Raw genomic sequence first — 18,698 nt, forward strand, 5'->3', positions numbered from 1 at the left:
GGGGCCTCCGCAGGCACGGGCGGAGGGGGCGGGGCCTGGCCCGGGTGCACGTGCCTGTGTAGGGCTGCTGGGACGCGGTGTCCCCTGTGGGACCGGCGTGTCTGTCACCGCTGCGCCACCTCTGCCGCCACGACCCCTCGGCGCCCTGGGTCGCACGTGCCCTGCAGCTCGTGGCTACCGGGTGACTGCGGCCGACAGGGAGTGCGGAGAAATAAGTTCTCTGTTTTCCGGCGCGGGCTGATGTCTCAGTGCATCTGGCAGCGCTCTGAGCGCAGACACGTTCTCTGCCGCCCCGGAGAGTCAGGCCGATTGCCCCCGTGTCGGGGTGGGGCTTTCATACAGCAACTGGGGAGAAAAACATTTAAAACGCGGGAAAATGTGACTCAAATCTCCAAATTGCGGAAGAGGGGCGACTACAAAGGTGTGTCTGTAATACACAAAAATAATTTGAACTGAGGCTTGAAATTTACTAGATACCGAAGTAAGCACCGACACCCTGGGCAAAGCCCCATTGACTTCGGTAGGGCTCCTTAGGGGTGCAAAAGTCAGTAGTATAAAAGAGCTTGTTTCAGGATTAGGGCTCAAGGGTTCAATCCTGCTTCCACTGAAATATTAAAGTCAGCGATCTAACTCCGACGGACTTCACTGGTGCAGGATCAGGCTCGAAATGAGGACAAAATGTATCCTGTTGTTTTTATATTATAACTGAATGGGTTCAATCATGACAGCGGATTTGCAGCACGCTTTATAAAATCAGCCTTCATGTCATTGTCTGCTGCTAGGTTCCTGTGTGTGTGTCCCTCCAGGATAGAGATCCCTCTGCCAGGAGGCAGCATCAACTACTGTAAAAGCAGCAGAGAATCCTGTGGCGTCTTATAGACGTTTTGGATCATGAGCTTTCGTGGGTGAATACCCACTTCGTCAGATGAATGCATCACCTACTGGTTAGAGCAAGGGCTTGGGATCAGGATTCCTGGTTTTTAGTCGCAACTGTATCACTGTCTCCATATGTGATAAACATTGAGCAAGTCATCTGTGTGCGTCAGGTTTCTCTACGCCACAGAGAGGTTGTTAAAGTTAAATCATTAATGCTTGTAAAGTGTTTTGAGAACCTCAGCTGAAATTTTTAAAATGAAATTTGTAAGTGCAAAGTATTTAATGTTTACATGTAGTTTTACTGGAACATTAAAAGGGTTTTTTTTATGTATGCTATGAACAGCTTTAAGGATTTTTTTCATTATATGAACTGTTAACTAGTTACGCGTGTGATACTTAGTACAGTACAGGCTAATTTATACTACTGTTCGTTGAAAGTATCCAGAGTAACGATATGTGGTGTTAGGGAAGGTCAGAGTTAAGGCTGTTTAGAGTACCTTAACTATATAATTGATACATCTCAACATTTGTTGTTTGGGGTTTTAAACATTACCTTAATGTTCATGGCTTTCCAATAGCAATGTTTTTTTCAATATACACTGATTTACAATCTTAAGTATCATTTATTGAAGATTTTTGTCTTGACTACAAAAGTAATGATTATTAATTACAACCGTTAGTCCTTATCTAAAGCTATGTACAGCTAAGAAAATGTCTCGACAACTACAGAGACAATGAGCTTCATACAAGTGGATCTTGTGCCTCATGCAGAATCGGGGACGAAGTATGTAATCTGTGCTTTTAGAAAATAAGATTATATTCTATTCTTCAGGGGCAAATCTTGAATTCTGTAATGTTTCTTATATGGTACCTATCACTATGGTATGATATCTGAGCAATTCGCTAAGTCAAATCTCTCTGAGTTCAATGGGAAATTTAACCAAGTACAACCTAAATAAAAACATCAGGTTGTACTCTCTCTCACGTATAGCTAGCTGACTGTTTCGATGTTTGTGTGGTCACGAAGCTGCAATGCTCTATAGCTTTATTTATGAAGGCTGAGCGGGGAATGCGGTAGGCGTAACTGTGAGCATTGAGATTCTAAGTGCCTCGCTCCCACACGAAGCTAGACCGTCAAAGCCTTGCAACGCCTCAGGGGGTGCGGAACCTTTGCGACGCGGCCAGGGTTCCCCTGACGGGGGCTGAATGCGGCGGACCCAGTCGCTAGAGGCCGAGCGGCCTGCGGTGAGGTGGAAGTCTGCGGTCTCTGCTGTCAGGTGAGGCGGGGGATGCGTGGCTGTCCCATGGCGGGCTCACTCGGGAGCAGCGGGTGGCCAGGCTACCCCTAGGGAGGGGGCTGGTCTGGTCTGTGAGGAGGAGGTTCCTGACTCTGGCATCGGCTCGGCTCGGCTCAGCTCGCCTCAGCAGCGATCAGCGCCCCCAGCCTGGTGTTCCCCAATGAGCTGGGCTGGGGAGGCGGGCCGGGCCGGGCCGGGCGCTCACCCTCGCAGATGTGTCTTGCTGCTGCAGCTGGGCGCACTGGGACAGTCACCGTGTCCTGACACGATGCTGCCGAGCTAGCCCTAGAGTAGCGTCTAGGGCCGCTGCAGTCATAGGCGGGCGCCGCACATCTCATTAGGGTGGGCCCCCAGGGAATTGTATTGTAAAGGCGAACATTTATTGAATACTCAGTCATAAAGGACATTATTTTATTTATATTTATTTATTATTATTTTTACTGCATGATACAACAGTCCATACTTTAAAACTAAAAGAGCATATCGTGATTAAATTAAAACGCAAATCTACTTTGTTTTTTGTTTTTTTTGTTTTTTTGAGACATTAAGGTGTGCTTGGGCACTCCTGGCACACCCTGTACGCACGCCTGTGGCTGTAATCATGCCTGTAAGGGTTGGCCCCTCAAAGGTAAATGGTGGAGTTCCTTTGTGCTATTTGAGCATAAGCTTTTGTGGGCTGAAACCCACTTCATCGGATGCATCAAGTTTTAGCCCAGGAAAGTTTATGCCCAAATAATTTGTTAGTCTCTATGGTGCCACAAGTCTCCTTGTTCTTTCTGCTATGGACTAACATGGCTACCATTCTGAAACCTTTGTGCTATGTGTCATGACCCCCCACCCACGCGCATCAGGGGGATTAGAAAAAGCAACCCATCAATTAGGGTAGTGCTTAAAACACATATGAGTGCAGAGGGGAGCTTGGTGGGAGTGCTTGTGTGTTAAGGGGGAGTGAATGCATGGGGATTATTCAGCTATGGGTGCATTTGTATAGTCACAAAATGCTGAATTCCTACAAAATGCTGCAGATTCGGTTGAACTCCAGCTCTCCAAAAGGTCTCTGAGGACCCCTGGAGACTGGGCAGTGAGGTGCCTGCTGAGGCAAACTTTAAAGGTAACCTGCAAAGAAGAATAATTGGGCTTTTGCTCTGAGTTGCTTCTCTGTGATCTATATAAAAAAGGGCTGAACTTTTTTTTTAATGAAAGTTTTCTCACTTCTCCCCTTCCCTGCTTGTGTTTTACTTTAGAAATCTGGGTTCTGCTTCCATGGAAAATTCTATGATGACCAGCAAACTAGTGAAATGGTGACATCACAAAGGTCAAAAGAATAAAAACTGAGCCCTTTAGAGAAGGGGTTTTTAGTCAGACTGTTTAAAACTCTCTTTTGAGTTGTTTTAACATCTGTGATAAATTAACATTTTGGAAAAAGGATGTCTTTGCTAAAGAGAAAAAGAGCCCTCCACTGATAAATGTGCTGAAATCTGACTTTGCTTATAAAAACTTCTGCAATAATTTCTACTTAACTGACTCAATTGAAGTTCTATAACAGTTATGTTTTATGAGTACTCTGTCTCTTAGATCAGTGTTTACATGCTTTTAAAGTGGAGATCAGAACTGTCATGTAATTTATAGGATGAATAGTAAACTTGCCCATCCCTCCCTCTCCAAAGCCTATGGGGGACCAGGATAAATCTATGTTGAGCCTGGGCTATTAATCTTCACTGCACTTTGGAAGGGCTGAGGGCTGCATAACATTCCCAGGACTGTCAATTCTCTTTTAGTTAGTAACTGTATTTTTACTTCATCCCTAGCCAGCAGGGAACTGCAAAACTTGAGCGCTTTCCTTGCCAGCCATTCTGATTGAACAGTAGTGTGTATGTTTATGGAGTGGGAATTCCTTATCCTGTAAATGATTTTAGGCTACAATACATATTCCCTTGGTCTGTCAAGAAGCAAACATGAGAATAACAATAATGCTACAATCTGTTTCTCCACTCTCATAGCAGTTATGTGCTGGTTAAGCAACACTTTCTTCTTGTCTTGACACATGTGTTCTTCTGCCATGCTCTCTCATCTTTGGTCTGCTACTGCCTGCCTGGACATATCATTGATTAGGTGGCAGACTCCCACAGGACAACTAACAACAGCTGCTGCAGAGTAGCACAGTGCTAGTGTTGAAGCTGACTATTGAAGCAAATGGCAAACTAATTATAACTGATATAATTTCCTGATGCAGTCAGTACTACATGTAAAGTGCTTCTGTGCTTGAGCTCGTTGCTCCTATGTAACTGCTTCTGACACTGCAAGGAAAGGACAAGAAAAGAGAGGAAGAAAATGAGAAGAATTGGAGGATAAGCAAATGCAGAGGATTGGAGATAAGTCCTACTGATGTTCCACAAAGATTTTTAACTTTGAATTATATGGGACATCAACGTTCAAAAGAAACTCTGGATTAGGGAGGTTGGACTTTTTAATTAAGAATTCCCGTGGAGAAAGAACAAGTACAATTGTCACATGCATTATTGGTGCTTTGAAAATATTTATCTTGAATGCCTCGTTTCTTAAAAGCCCAGAGGAAATAATGCTATAGAAATTGACCTGACATTTTAGAATACAAGTCCAATCCAGTCTAGTTTTACTTGTCTGAAATTGTAATAGCCAGTACATGTGGCCATGAACATTAGGGATGTGAAATAGAGGGAAAAGTATGTGTGGGGAGAGCAGCAGTTTAAAAAGACTGCAGAGAACACCCTTTCTTCTCCTAAGGGGAAGATTGTCATACTTTTGGGGGGGGGGTGAGAAAAGGAGGCTTTAAAAGCAATTTGGGGGATTTCTTTTTCAGATGCAGTCTGCCATCTTAAATCCTCCAGCCAATTTAACTCTTCCTGGCATTTCTGTGGTGCTAGCCTAAATGTGATCTGTTAGGCATGCAAGGTGAGTGAGTGACGCTTAATGAGGGAAAGTACAGTATGACGGCTTAGACTTTCTGCATATTTGCATCTGAAAGGTAATAACTGAATGCAAGATGAAAGGACCATAGCAGTCCATATGGCATTATGGTTACGCTGCTGTGCTTTTCCCTATGGACTGAGCTCACTTAAAATGCTACAGCTACGCTGCTGTAGTGCTTCAGTGTAGGCACTGCCTATGCCAACGGGAGAGATGCTCCAATTGGCGTAGGTAATCCACCTCCCCAAGAGGCAGTAGCTAGGGCCATGTCTACACTAGAGAACTTACAGCAGCACAGCTGTAAGATCTCTTGTGTAGCTGCTCTATGCTGATGGAAAAGAGCTGTCCTGTCAACATAATTACTCCACCCCCAATGAGCAGCAGTAGCCATGTCAGTAGAAGCTTTGCTGCCAACATAGCGCTATCCTCACCAGTGCTTATGTCAGTGTAACTTACATTGCTCAGAGGTCTGAAAAAACATAAGTGGCATAAGTTATGCCTATATAAGTGGTAGTGTAGATATAGCCTAGGTCAACAGAAGAATTATTCCTTCAACCTAGTGCTTTCTACACAGCGGGTTAGGTGGGTATAGCTACATTTCTCAGGGATGTGGATTTTCACACCCTAAGAGATGTAGCTATACTGATGTAAAATTCTGTGTAGATCAGGGCTATGCCTCTTACTGACTCCGTCACTTTCCCCCCAGGGAAGAATATTGTGCAGCTGAATTCAGGGCTTTTCAGTTTTTCCATGTCTGGCATTTGGTACTGTTGGAGACAAGGTAGAACAGGGCTTTTCAAACGTCATTGCGCTGCAACCCCCTTCTGACAACTAAAATTATTACATGACCCCTGGAGCAGGGAACTGAAGCCTGAGCCAAAGCCCGAGCACCACCACCCTGAGTGGAAGAGATGGGTCGAAGCCAAAGCCCAGGTCCCACTGCCCCAGGTGGGGAGGGCAAAGCTGAAGCCCAAGGGCTTCAGCCCCGAGAGGGGCCTCTGGCCCCAGGCCCCAGCAAGTCTAAGCCAGCCCTGGCAATGCCATTAAAATAAAGTCACAACCCACAGTTTGAGAACTGCTGAGATAGAAGATGAGATGGACCATTGCTGTCCTGTATGGAGGTGCTGTTTTTTCCCCCACATTAAATGCCAGATTGCTTCAGTTACTGGAATGGCCAACACTGGATGATATTGTCAGACAAAGATCACAAGGGGTGTTGAACTGAATCTGGTCTTTCATAACCTTTGTTCCATGTCTTCTTTAGATGAGAGTTCTTTCAGCGTTGTCTTTTTAACTAGTGCCTAAATAAGGGATATAAAGCAGGGGCTGAGCTATTGCATTATAAAGTCTACCTTTGTCAAGTGACCTTCTCCTGTCCTGTGACAGAATTCAACACACTGTGGTATCTGGGTACCATAGAACTTAGAGTCTGAGTCCCAGTCTTCATGTTAATAGCTAGGCTGTGAATATTTCTATGGAGTTACATATCTGCAATTCTCCTTTCACTTCCTGTCAGGTTATGGTGCACATATGTAATGATTGTTCCCAGACATGTAGTTATCTTGAAATTGTGTTCAGATTTGTTAATTAGAATTCAGGAGTCCTCTAACAGTTATGGTAGGGTATTTAGGAGCTATTTATACAAAGAGATGAAATGGGTATTTTTTGAGTAATGTGACTTTTATTTTTTGCTTTCTTCAGTTTTCTCTTTTGCTTAGAGTATTCCCTGCACACTAAGTTCCATCTAGTTACAGAAACTTTGCAACTTTTAAAAATATTATGTAACAAATTCTGTGGTTAGGTTATCAGACTTGAGCATCTTTCAGTCTGAGAGTTTCTAGTGGGATGCCTTTGATATGAACTGTAAAATAAATACAGTAATAAATTGGAAAATTAATAGTCATTGAGCTGGATAATAAGATACAGAAGCCCCCCTGCCCCCCCCCCCCAAAAAAAAAAGGCGAGGAGGAAATTCCCCCTAAATTACTAGGTTTCATGCAATCTGTACTTAGTTGTCCTAAAAACACTGTTAACTATGCAATGATTCCATAATTGTTTGGGTCAGAATTGTTCACAAAATTCTCTTCACACAATGCTTAAAAGCAGGGGTTCTCAAACTGGGGGTTGGGACCCCTCAGGGGGTCATGAGGTTATTACATAGGGGGTCGTGAGCTGTGAGCCTCCACCCCAAGTCCCGTTTCGCCTCCAGCATTTATAATAGTGTTAAATATAAAAACGTGCTTTTAATTTATAAGGGGGAGTTGCACTCCGAGGCTTGCTGTGTGAAAGGGGTCACCAGTGCAAAAGTTTGAGAACTGCTGCTTTAAAGGTACACCATCAGCTTTTAAAATTATATATCTCTTTGTAAAAGTTGTATCTATTTGTTGTTACAAGTAGCACCTGAATTTACTATACCAAAAAGAGACTCAGAAAATATTTTTCAGTTGATTTCCTTTATGCATTTGACAGTACTTTGTGTAAGTCAGTCAGTTTCTCCTGTTCGTGTGTGTGTTTCACACAACAAGGGCAGACAAGAAGTGTTTACAAATTAGGAAGATGTCACTGTAAATTCACAGGAGGACTCAGCAGGTGTAGTACCTGAAACTACTTTTAACTCATTTATTTTTGAAATTGACTGGATTTCAAGTTGGTGACCCTTTTAAATTAAACTTGCAAGAATGCTTCTCTAATTGTTTCTTCTCATTACAGGTGGAGGCAAGCTACATTAACCAAAATAGGATATATCTATTTATTTTATTTTTTTTTTTGAAGAATTTGTTTCAAACCTGATAGTTATCTTCCTCAAGGAATTCTGATTATTCTTCAACCTTGGTTATTATTATGGCTCTATCTTTTAAACTGCTGGACGGTGTCTTTCTTTCTAGTAGGTGCCATAGGCAAAATGCCTTGCATCCTTTGCTTGGACCTCTCCTCACTGATTGCATCTCAAAATTGTACAGTAGCTATAGGAGACCAGGGACAGCCCCTGATAACACTCCACCTTGGAAGATGAATTTTAACTTTGAGAAGGGAGTGGATGTAATTAAGAAACATTTTGGCCTTCTAAAAAAGGAGTTGGTGGATCACTGGAAAGGGCCTGAGGGTTATCCTTTAGACGAGTACTTGTTGGAACAGACTAGAGTGGTCTGGGAGTTTCGCAGCCAGAAAGATTTAGATGAGTGGGTGGTTTCTTCTGATGCCGAGATTGGAGGGAAAAGTGAAGCCTACCTAAAACTGGGTAAGAATAATCAGACTGCTCTGCTGTATGGGACCCTCAGTACTGAAGCACCTCGAGATGGGGAGACAGGATACAGTGGATATTGTGCAATGAGAGCCAAACTGCCAAAGGTGAGTATAACTTAGTGACTTGAGTTATTAACATTCAGTGTTGAATCAGTCAGCATTTCTCTGCAGTCAGGACTGCAGCGGTAGAGACTTGGGTGGCGATTCTCTCTCTAGAAGAATACCTTCTTGTGTCATGTTTGTTTTTTCCTCATTTAAATTAAATTCTTGTGGATGCAAGAAAATAGAATCAGGCTGAAGTTACCTACTATGCATCTCAATCTTATTGCACAAAATTAACTTCACTCCACACACAACTGGAGAAAACTCTACCCCTTGGGTGTTTGTTCTTCTGAATATGAATAACTGATGTATTTACTTGGCATGGTGCAGGGAGCTTACAGATGAACTTTCATTAGTTCACACATTACACAGTCTGTCCATTGAATAGAAAATGCAAAACTTATACTATTGCTTTTTACGGGTGTTGGGCTAATAAGGTTTCTTGAATTTAAATTTATAACCACTTAATGTGTCAATTTGGCCAGAACAAAGGCAGCCTTTCCCCTAAACTCAGAACCTCTTGAGACTTTCACAGGAAAATATATTGCCCTGTGTTTTACAGCTGTACAACTGCTTGCCATGTCAACGAGAATAAAGTGGTCTTTTACTTGTTGCAAATGTATCAGAGCATCTGAAGGAATGAGACATTGCTGCCTCAATCCATTCCGTGATGTCATCGCTGCCCTGCTGTGTGAGCAGACTCAATGAAGCCTTAGCTCGGGACTAGATCTTCGTTTTCAGGAAAGAAACCACAACAAAAAAGTCATTTATCAATATAAAATGGGTTTCCTGTTACACCTTGATAACTGAGTAGGAGACGGCCTTGTGTATGGTCTCCCCACAAACCAAAGATCTCCTGCAACAAGTTTTGTATTCAGAATTGGTTTGTTTTAAATGACTGGTTTAATGTCTAATTTGGAGTTAGTGTGTGTATACATACACAGCCAAATCGTCTAGGCCTTAACTCTCAGGATATGCATCCAAACTCAATTTTAGATCAGAGCACTTTCTATTTTAGTGGATATGCCTCTTTAAAGATCTGCACTTGGGTTCTGTAGTGTGTCAGAATATGCAGGGGACAAATCTTTTTCTGCTAAGAGACTGAACCTAGTTCTAACTTGAACAAAAACCAAAAAAGGTGAAATTGATATGGTTTACTATTGTCTGTTTCCTACACTCAGTGAGGAACTATTGCCCTTCCTATTTTACATTTACAAAAAAAAGGTGGACGAACACCCAGTCAGAAAGTAAAGCTTAGAGTCAAATGTGTAAATAACACTGCTTTTGTAAAGCAGAATAAAGAGGGTACGCAGTTAAATCACTTTCTTAGGACTAGGGCGCTGGGGAATAGAAAGTATGTACAGGTCAGTCAAATGCCGTGATGACAGAAGCAATATAAGAACTAGAATAGGTAAAAATGGACCAAATTAAGTGTACGGGTGAACACTTAAAAACTCATTCAAAGGGAGACAGCAAAGTCCAAAGAACAGAACACAAGACTTTCAGACGTGGATATATTCCTGCATCTGCCACTTACTTGCTGTGTGAAGTTGGCCTTGTTGTTTAACCCCTCAGCTCCTCAGTTGTAAGAGTTACCCTCCTTTCCAAAGCAATTTGAGAGTAATTAATGAGGCATAAGGGCAAGATATAATTTTTAAACTAAGGAAGATGCATACCACAGCACTGGCACAAGCATAAAAAGAACAGCCCCAGCCTTCAGGCTAGCGTTAATATTATCTGTTGTCCATGTTACCTGAAAAACTAATAAGCAGGAAGAAAATTGCTCCTAAGTAACCATGGAGTATACCTCAAAACTGAGGGAAATTTAACACGTTTCTTTGGTACTGTCATAAGCCCTGAGCGTGCAACTGTTCAGCAAAGGGAGGCTCTGTTTCCCCAGAGCCTCATTAGTCTCAGTGGGGCTTCTTGTAGGTGCTTGGGTCTCCTGTGTGGAACCAGGTGCAAGATCAGGGCCCTATCTTATAAAATAAAGGCGATGAGATAGGGAAGGTGTGCAAGATTCAGAGGAATTGGACATTTATATGGATAACAAGCGTGTTGGCATCTAACACTTTTTGGAAAGGATGGTAGTGTTATAAAAGCTAGTTTCAGGGCTTAAGCCAATTTTTATTAGGGATTAGAATGTGACTTTGATGGGGGCAGATTGTCCCACATCTGCCATCTGTGAGGTTTCTTGCACCTCCCTCTGAAGCACGCTGAGCTAGATGGAGCATTGGTCTGATGTGCTATGGTATCCCTTGTTATGTGTAGAAGTAAAAACAGATGGTAGGTCTGCTACCTTTGAGAGGGTAATCTGATGCTGGGAATGAAGTTTCATTTGTTGTCATTGAAGAAACAGCAAGTATGAGCTTCTAGAGCAGTGGTCCCCAACCTTTTTGTGCGGTGGGCGCTGGATGACTAGCTGCTGAGGAGCATGGTCGCCGGACAAGCAGCCGCTGAAATGCCACCGAGAAGCAGCGTCATCAAGAGGCGTCGCTGCTGAAAATCAGTGGCATTTTGGCAGCAGTGCTTCTTGACTCCACCGCTTCTTGGTGGCATTTCGGTGGCAACGCTTCCTGGTGTTGGCACTTCTCAGCGGCATTTCGGCAGCTGCTTGTCCAGCGGCTAGTAGGCGGGCACACATAGATGCCCCGCCGTTGGGGACCCGTTTTAGAGCATGCAATCCCATTTGAGGCCTCTAACACATTACTGAAATTTTGTGTGACTAATAGTGTAGTGAAAGCCACTCACTCTTGCTTTCCTTATCCTCTAGTTTCCAGTTAGTCACAATAGATAGTTTGGATAAGGAGTGTCCAGAAAGGGGAAATTGATCAAAGTGGTAGTTACTTGTGGTCTTCGTAGTAGTAATTTGCATTGAAATATTGAGCTGCAGTAACATGCTTTGTTTATACCTTCTAGGGAGCGTTTGAAACTAAGAAGTATTATGATTGGTCAAACTTTAATAGTCTGTATTTACGCATTCGTGGTGATGGTCGACCCTGGATGATAAACATCTATACAAACCCATACTTCTCCCATCAAAAGGATGACCTGTACAATTACTTCATGTTCACCCGTGGGGGTCCATACTGGCAGGAAATTAAGGTAAATTTGAATATTTCCTGGGGACTGAGGAAGATTAATTCTCTTCAGTACTGTATTGCTTTAAAGATTGCTGCATTTAGCATACTTAGTTCTTTGGCTTATCAGTACTGACAGAAGTTCCCCAAACAGCTATTCTCTGTTTCTATTGAGAAAACAGCTAGCTTATATAATTTTGTCTAGCCACATGGTCAGATCACGGAGTTCTAAAGAGCAGCCAGCAACAGTCACCACAGAATATAGGGCTGGAGTGGACTTCAGAGGGAAACAAAGAATAAGTTTGATGTGGTCCATCTTCTGCATATTAACTCCATGTATATGATTGGTACTATTGAAGGAGCCAGACAGAGCTTAATGGTTTATTAAGCTTTATGGGGAAAGTAGTTCTCCTAGTATTGTATGTGTACATGTAAAACTAAAGTCCATATTTCTTGTGGTCAGATTCCATTCTCCAAGTTCTTTCTCTCAAGTCGGGGGAGGATCCAGGATGCTCAGCACCCACTCTGGTTAGATAAGGTAAGTTGTTTCTGCACCTTACACTACTGAAATTCTCATTAAATGATAGTAACTGTATAAGGGAAGACCATTTAAAACTCTTCAAGGTATCTAGAGCTATATGAATTTGAAATTGCAGTATTTTTCTCCACAGAGTATATTAAATATATATGGTTTCTCACCTTTCCTCTTAATTTTCCAAATTTAATTAAAATCTCTTATCAAAACAAATTTGAAGAGATGTAGTTACTGAAAATCGGTTGACAATTTGAGGCTTTCAGAGAGTCCTGAAAGAAACTACTGATGAGAGGAAGCAAAGTCCCGCACTTAGACAAAAAACTGTCAAAGAAAAGTAGATATAAATGGTCAATTATAGCAAGAAAGTGAGATCTACTAGAAGAGGTATTAAATATGTATTAGCAGTGTCAAAAGGGTGAGAAGTGAGGTGATAATTTGTAGCTAACAATTCTTTAGGATAGTCAAGGCAGAAGAAACCAAAAATTAGGTGAATGGGTAACACCGTTGCATATGAAATTCACTGTTGGCAAATGCAAGGTAAACACATTTGGAAGCAATGGGTTATTTGTACATCTTACTGGATTCTATGTGAACTAACTTGGGAGAATACTGGTCATAACTGAGGACTGGTCAACGTGCAGTTTCTGTCAAAAGCAAACAAAGTTAAGAGAAGAAAAGTCATTTTATGTAGTACCCATTACATAAATCAATGCTATGTATTCACCTGGAATACTGGGTTCAATTTAAGTACCCAGTTAAAAAATATAATATATATAGTAGGGGGTTCACAGAGGGGTGATGAAAGTGATTAACAGCATGAAAACACTTCAGTAGTAAGAATGAAGAAACTGGAACTGTAGATGAGACATGGTAAAGATATACAAAATAGCAATTGATTGAGTAGGTAAATCAGATACAAGAGGAATTCAATGAAATTAAAGCTTAAATGCAAACCTAATAGAATATGCAACAGTACCCCATCAGAATCATTACCACAAGATATAACTGAGATTACAGGCTTAAGGTTTAAAAAAGGAGTATACCTTTTGTATAGTTAATGAGAACATCCAAAGTTACGTTAGTGAAGATTAAAAATAAAACCCAAAATGTTGTAAGAGGCCTCACATTTCAGGGCATTAGCCACCCACTGTTTGAGTGCCAGGAAGAAACTATCAGAGAGAGTAACATAAGCTATAATTGGCTACTACCAAATTTCATGTACTATCTTTGGTCTGATTGGGTATGGGAATTCTTGTATGTAATACCTGACATTCCCTCCTTACACACCCCTAGCTCCCCTCAATGGCCTCCATCCTTTTACCAGTTTTCTTTGTGAAAACCTTTAGTAGTCTACTTAAGTCTGAAATCCTAAATTACATGGAAATAGTCATTATGTCACATGGGAAGTTTGCCATGGATAAATAAGTCTGCATTTTTAGCAGTATACTTAAAGGCAGAAACACAGAAATTTGCAGCATTGAAGAATTTTCCAGGTTAAAAATTCCAGGGCTTTTCCAGGCTCAATAAGACACCCCTTTTTCCATATAGCTCAACATCATTCAAAGACTTAATTGTTTAGAAAATACACAAGGGCATATTATATCACTCTTAATCACTTTCTGTAGTATTAATCCAAAGAGTTTCAGGGTTAATTTTGCTGTAGGAGTGTTGCACATTTGGATAGACTCCTGTTGTAACATGAGTATGCCTGTGTGGTCAATGCACTGTATGGAGAACACGGAAAAGTTTCCTAGGTTTTACTACCTTTAATCTCACCATTACTTGAAACAGTATTGAAATGAATAACCAATTTCTTTTATCAGATTAGTACTGTTGGATTCACATTGGGAGACAAGGCAGATGGCTCTTTCCAGCTGGAGATAGACTTTATTGGATTGCTGAATGACAGAGCTCACACAGAAGAATTTGCCTATGAAAAATATGAAAGAAATCCCAAGGTCTAGATGGACCTGCAGTCCTGTGGAACGTACTTCAGTAGCTCATTTTATTAAATATTTATACAACACTATGTTAAACTTGAGTTTCTTCATGTATGGTGGGAGAAGGAGTTCACGTAAATATTAAAGAGTAACTGCATGAAGTGAGTGGGATGGACTCCATAATAAACTGAGCAGACTTGCAGCTTAAGAACATATAGTATTAAAGGTTTCTTGTAGCTTCCACCAGCCTGTTGCAGAAATCCATTGTGAAAACAGACCATGTGAGATTATTGCTCTGTTGTTGGGGAGATAGTTTCAAAGAGAATCAGGGTCCAGTAGTGCAAAGTTACGTTAGAAACTGCTGTCTGGATCTATTGTTCAGGCACATGCCTATTTGTTAGAGGCAGTTTGTATCCCAAAACTGACAAGGCGCAATTCATAAGATAATAGGAGCTTGTAATGCTGTAAGATTTCCTGGTTGGTATTTTATCTCACCTTTAGAATTAGAGTAACCTTCCCTGTTTAATACTATTGCACAGAGAAAACCATAGTCCTTTTCACAGCTAGGGGACTAACAGATGTTAGGACTGTTCCATAAATTGTGGACCAACTTCCCCAGGGCCCACAGAGGAGTAGACATGGGAGTGGACAGGAATCCAATCTCAGATTTTGATTTTTTTAAATGGAAACCTAACTGTCATGGTTACAAAGCAAATCTTCAAAACATGAGCTGTGTAATGAATGGAGAGAACCTGGAAAAAAACACAACTTTGAGTGTCAGCTGCCATGTTTCAATGGGTGTAGATGTCTGTGATGATGATATTGACACAAAATATTTCATTACTCCACGCCTTTAAGAAAGGAGAAGTATATGAAGATTCTCTAGGATTCTCCAAAGTGGGGATTCAAAAGCTGGGAAAGGCCTACATGTGTTAATTTATACAATATATAGCAGAGTGCAGAGGTGATGAGATTTTCCTGAAGCAGGTTTGGTTTTCAAAATGTATAGATTTGTTTTAGGACAAGGAATGCTGGGTTTCAGTTCTTCTGTAATCCTGAGGAAAGGTTTATATTTAATAAAGGATTTCAATCAAAACAGTGTTCAGAAAGTGCTCAACTTAGTCTAGAGAGTTAAAACACTTCAGAAGGTGTACCTGCTTATAGTCCCTGCCAGTTGTTGAGACATTTTCCTATTTAAGTGTCTTTCTCCCATTTGTGTCAGACTCAGACAGTAAACTGATAGAACCATACACAATATTGTCAAAAACAAAGTAACAGATATTCTGTAACAGTATCCCTCTGTCCCTGCTAAACACTATCAGTAAGTGTTTCAAAATTCTAATTTAGGATATCTCAACAAGTGGACTGCGTCAGTAAAAGTGATTAGGTGGACCATGAAGCCTGGCAAATGGTAATACGTTCCTTTTCTTTAGTGGAAGAGAGGATATGACCTGTATGTATGAGCACATCTGGCAATTGCATATAGTTAAACTTTGAGTGTCTGCGTGTCTTACACCCACACTTAAGTCATCAACAGCATTAAATACAAAAAAAAAAATTTATTTTCCCCAATTAAACAGTATAAAATTATATATAAAAAGCTTTTCTATTTCTGAATCTAATGTTTCAGCAAATATCACAGGAAAGGTTAAGCCTAAACACAAAAGTGAACCTATTACTTTGTAAATATTTGCTCAGAAGTCCAAAGAGCTGTAATGAAATAACAACTGCAGTGCCTCCTCCCCACCTTTCCCTGCGCTTCCAGTCTATTCCATGATGCTTAATGATAAAAATCAAGGTAATTTTCTTTACAGATTACCTTTGGGAAATTGCTGATATAGGCTTTCTAAATCTACTCTAAGTATATCATACCTCGAAAGAACTTGGTTTACTAATAGATTACCTTGTAAATGCTTCAGGCTAGACAACTGTTCTATTATGCCAAATTTTATCCTGTAATGTGGAGAGGGACAAAAAACTAATGAATTGCTCTTCACATATCCAATTAGCAACCTACCAAGGTGTGTGTTAACTTCTTATTTTTTTCCTATCTCATTCTAAAAGGGTACCATTATTTAGGGCTTTTAGTTCTCCAGAAAGCCCTTATAATATGGTTTTCCCTCTCCTAGAGATTGCTGTTTACTTCACAAAGGACTTAAATATAGGAAACCGCTCTAATTGCTGCTACACATACCCTACTTGTCAGCAAAGTCTCTCAGTGTCTTAAATTTCTTGATAATGGAACATATTTTGAAGTTATTTCCATCTAGAGAAATATGCCCAACTGATAAGTGACTCAGTGTGAATAAGCTTCATGATTATCCCTTTAACATTTCCTCCTTTTCCTCCCTCCCTTAGTATCTCTTCAGTCTAATAGTTTTATGGAATTTGCTGACTTAGGAGGAAGCTTTTGTTCAAAATTTACAACTAAGAAAGTCCAGCCAATCTAAAATCTAACTGGATGAATTGCTCCAAGTAATTTGAGATACTCTGGGCTCTACTTAAAACATATCAGAAGATTGAAAGTTTTGATATTTTATCTAACTTGTAAAATCACTAACAATGTTAAGCTCAACAGCACTAAGAAAGCCTGCCCTACATGGCTAGTAACATCCAGTCAACTCAGGTGACCTGACTCATCCTTTAATGCACACATAAAAACAGAAATATTTATAAAGGTAGGAAAGATTTTTCCTGAGAACAGTATTTACAGTGAGTCCTTCAGAAGTTACTAAATTCCTCTTAAGCCATGGATAGTCCTCTGCGGGTTCCAAGCAGCTGAGCCTTTTTCTGCTTTCTCTCCAGCAAATGCTTCTCACGCCTCCCTTCTCTGAAAGTGAAAAGAAAACAAATTACATGAAATTGGAGCAAATGAGCAATTAGTTGCATAGCATAGAGATAACTATATGCATAAGCAATTAGAAGGAATCCTTTAGGTTAGGTAGAGGCTCCCAGATTCGCTTAGTCAACAAGTTGCACGGGCCATCTGCTCCATTTTTTACTCATTAGATTCCATTTAGAAATGTATGGCGGGAAGGAACCTCAAGGAGTCATCCAGTTCAGCCTCCTCCACTGAGGAAGGACCAAGTAAAGAAGCCATAGCTGACAGGTGTTTGTCTAACCTTTTTTTAAAAATCTGACTCTTATGAACTCTTTTGCAGAAGCACAACTCATAAAGCATACTGGTCCCACCGTACAAGGCTATATCTTGAGCTGATCAGCCACCTGTTAAAATCAAAGTGGGGCCTAGCATGCTGAGACCTGTACTTTCCAGCAGTCAAATTTAGCCCAGGTAGAGGGGAGCTCTGAGCTATACTTTGGCCATCCTGATGCTAAACATTTTGATAGAGAAAAATTTCTCTAACATAAGTATGGTTCAGGACAGAGCATTTATTTAAAGGTGTTAGCTTGTCATATATTTAAGTCTTAGTGTTCTCCTACAGAATTCTAGTGTTAAAATGGCACTTAAAACACCCTTGTACTGACCTGGTCTGGAGACGTGGCTGTTTGTAATCTTTTGTGTGTGAAGAGACACTGCTATTCATAGATTTATTCAGGACAGTGTTTTCTTTTGAGTCACCCCAAGGTTTCAGTCTTCCTACATTGTAAGAAGCAAAAAATAAAAATAAAATAATAAATAAATAAATAAAAACAGACCAGCTAGTTATTAAAATTTAGTAATTATGTGTATTTATGTTGTTAATACTGACATTCTCATCCTCAACTCTACAGATAACATAAGTTGCCTGACTGCATCTAAGATCAAGCACAAACACCCCGGTCAATTACATCAGTCTGGATACTAGCTGGCTATTTGGGGAGAGGGTTTTCTGCTGGGGGTGGCAGAAGCCTCCCCTCAGAACCCTGCCTGTGGGGCAGCATAATGGAGCCCTCTCTGCTATTGCGGAAGGCAGGGATCTGCCACCACGGGCTTTGGCTGACCAAATCCTTCCTGTTCCTTAATCTACTGTGCCCTGTTTTAGGGGGAGAGGAAGTGGCCTGGTCCAGGAGAAGAGCAGCCTCAGCTCCCTGCCATCTGAGCAGAAAGCTCTGAGTGGGGCTGTCTTGACAACACAGGAGTGGACTCTAGGGTCAGCAGAAAAAACTAACCGTATTAACCTTTCATAACTGTTGTTGTTCGAGATGTGTTGCTCATGTCATAGAATCACAGAATATCAGGGTTGGAAGAGACTGCAGGAGGTCATCTAGTCCAAGCCTCTGCTCAAAGTAGGACCAATTCCCAACTAAATCATCCCAGCCAGGGCTTTGTCAAGCCTGACCTTAAAAACCTCTAAGGAAGGAGATTCCACCACCTCCCTAGGTAACCCGTTCTAGTGCTTCACCCACCGTCTAGTGAAAAGGTTTTCCTAATATCCAACCTAAACCTCCCACACTGCAACTTGAGACCATTACTCTTGTTCTGTCATCTGGACTATAGAGAACAGTCTCAGATCCATCCTCTTTGGAACTCCTTTCAAGTAGTGAAAGCAGCTATCAAATCCGCTCTTCATTCTTCTCTTCTGCAGACTAAACAATCCCAGTTTCCTCAGCCTCTCTCATAATGTTCTCCAGCCCCCCAATATTCGTTTTGTTGCCCCTGCTAGACTCTTTCCAATTTTTCCACTATTCCTCTTGTAGTATGGGCCCAAAAGTGGACACTGAGGCCTCACCAATGTTG

At 41.2% G+C, this 18,698-nt stretch overlaps 3 protein-coding genes across 7 annotated transcripts in view; 1 reads left to right on the forward strand and 2 right to left on the reverse strand.

Annotated features, from left to right (window-relative positions):
- The window catches only part of CHP1 (calcineurin like EF-hand protein 1), a 255,811-nt gene that overhangs the window by 96,162 nt on the left and 140,951 nt on the right, over window positions 1-18,698 (reverse strand). The window lies entirely within an intron of this gene.
- Window positions 2,073-14,107, forward strand: NDUFAF1 (NADH:ubiquinone oxidoreductase complex assembly factor 1). 5 transcript variants are annotated; one of them, XM_075065464.1, is made up of 7 exons: window positions 2,101-2,153; window positions 3,419-3,489; window positions 5,014-5,105; window positions 7,830-8,468; window positions 11,385-11,570; window positions 12,009-12,083; window positions 13,904-14,107. In XM_075065464.1, the coding sequence occupies exons 4-7, from the start codon at window positions 7,962-7,964 to the stop codon at window positions 14,042-14,044; spliced, it is 909 nt and encodes a 302-aa protein (XP_074921565.1). In that variant the 5' UTR covers window positions 2,101-2,153; window positions 3,419-3,489; window positions 5,014-5,105; window positions 7,830-7,961; the 3' UTR covers window positions 14,045-14,107. The 5 variants fall into 5 exon arrangements, with proteins under 5 accessions (XP_032624938.1, XP_074921564.1, XP_074921565.1 ...); XM_032769046.2 differs by lacking the exon at window positions 3,419-3,489; XM_032769047.2 differs by lacking the exons at window positions 3,419-3,489; window positions 5,014-5,105 and having other exon boundaries at window positions 2,073-2,153.
- Window positions 14,203-18,698, reverse strand: part of NUSAP1 (nucleolar and spindle associated protein 1) — a 56,147-nt gene continuing 51,651 nt past the window's right edge. Inside the window, exons 11-12 of the mRNA XM_075065460.1 lie at window positions 17,507-17,618; window positions 14,203-16,850 (exon numbers count right to left, since the gene is read on the reverse strand). Coding sequence (XP_074921561.1) covers window positions 16,763-16,850; window positions 17,507-17,618 — 200 coding nt within the window. The 3' untranslated portion in view covers window positions 14,203-16,762. The remainder of the gene's footprint in view (window positions 16,851-17,506; window positions 17,619-18,698) is intronic.

This window comes from Chelonoidis abingdonii, chromosome 4, assembly GCF_003597395.2.
Source record: "Chelonoidis abingdonii isolate Lonesome George chromosome 4, CheloAbing_2.0, whole genome shotgun sequence".
Taxonomy (NCBI): Eukaryota; Metazoa; Chordata; order Testudines; family Testudinidae; genus Chelonoidis; species Chelonoidis abingdonii.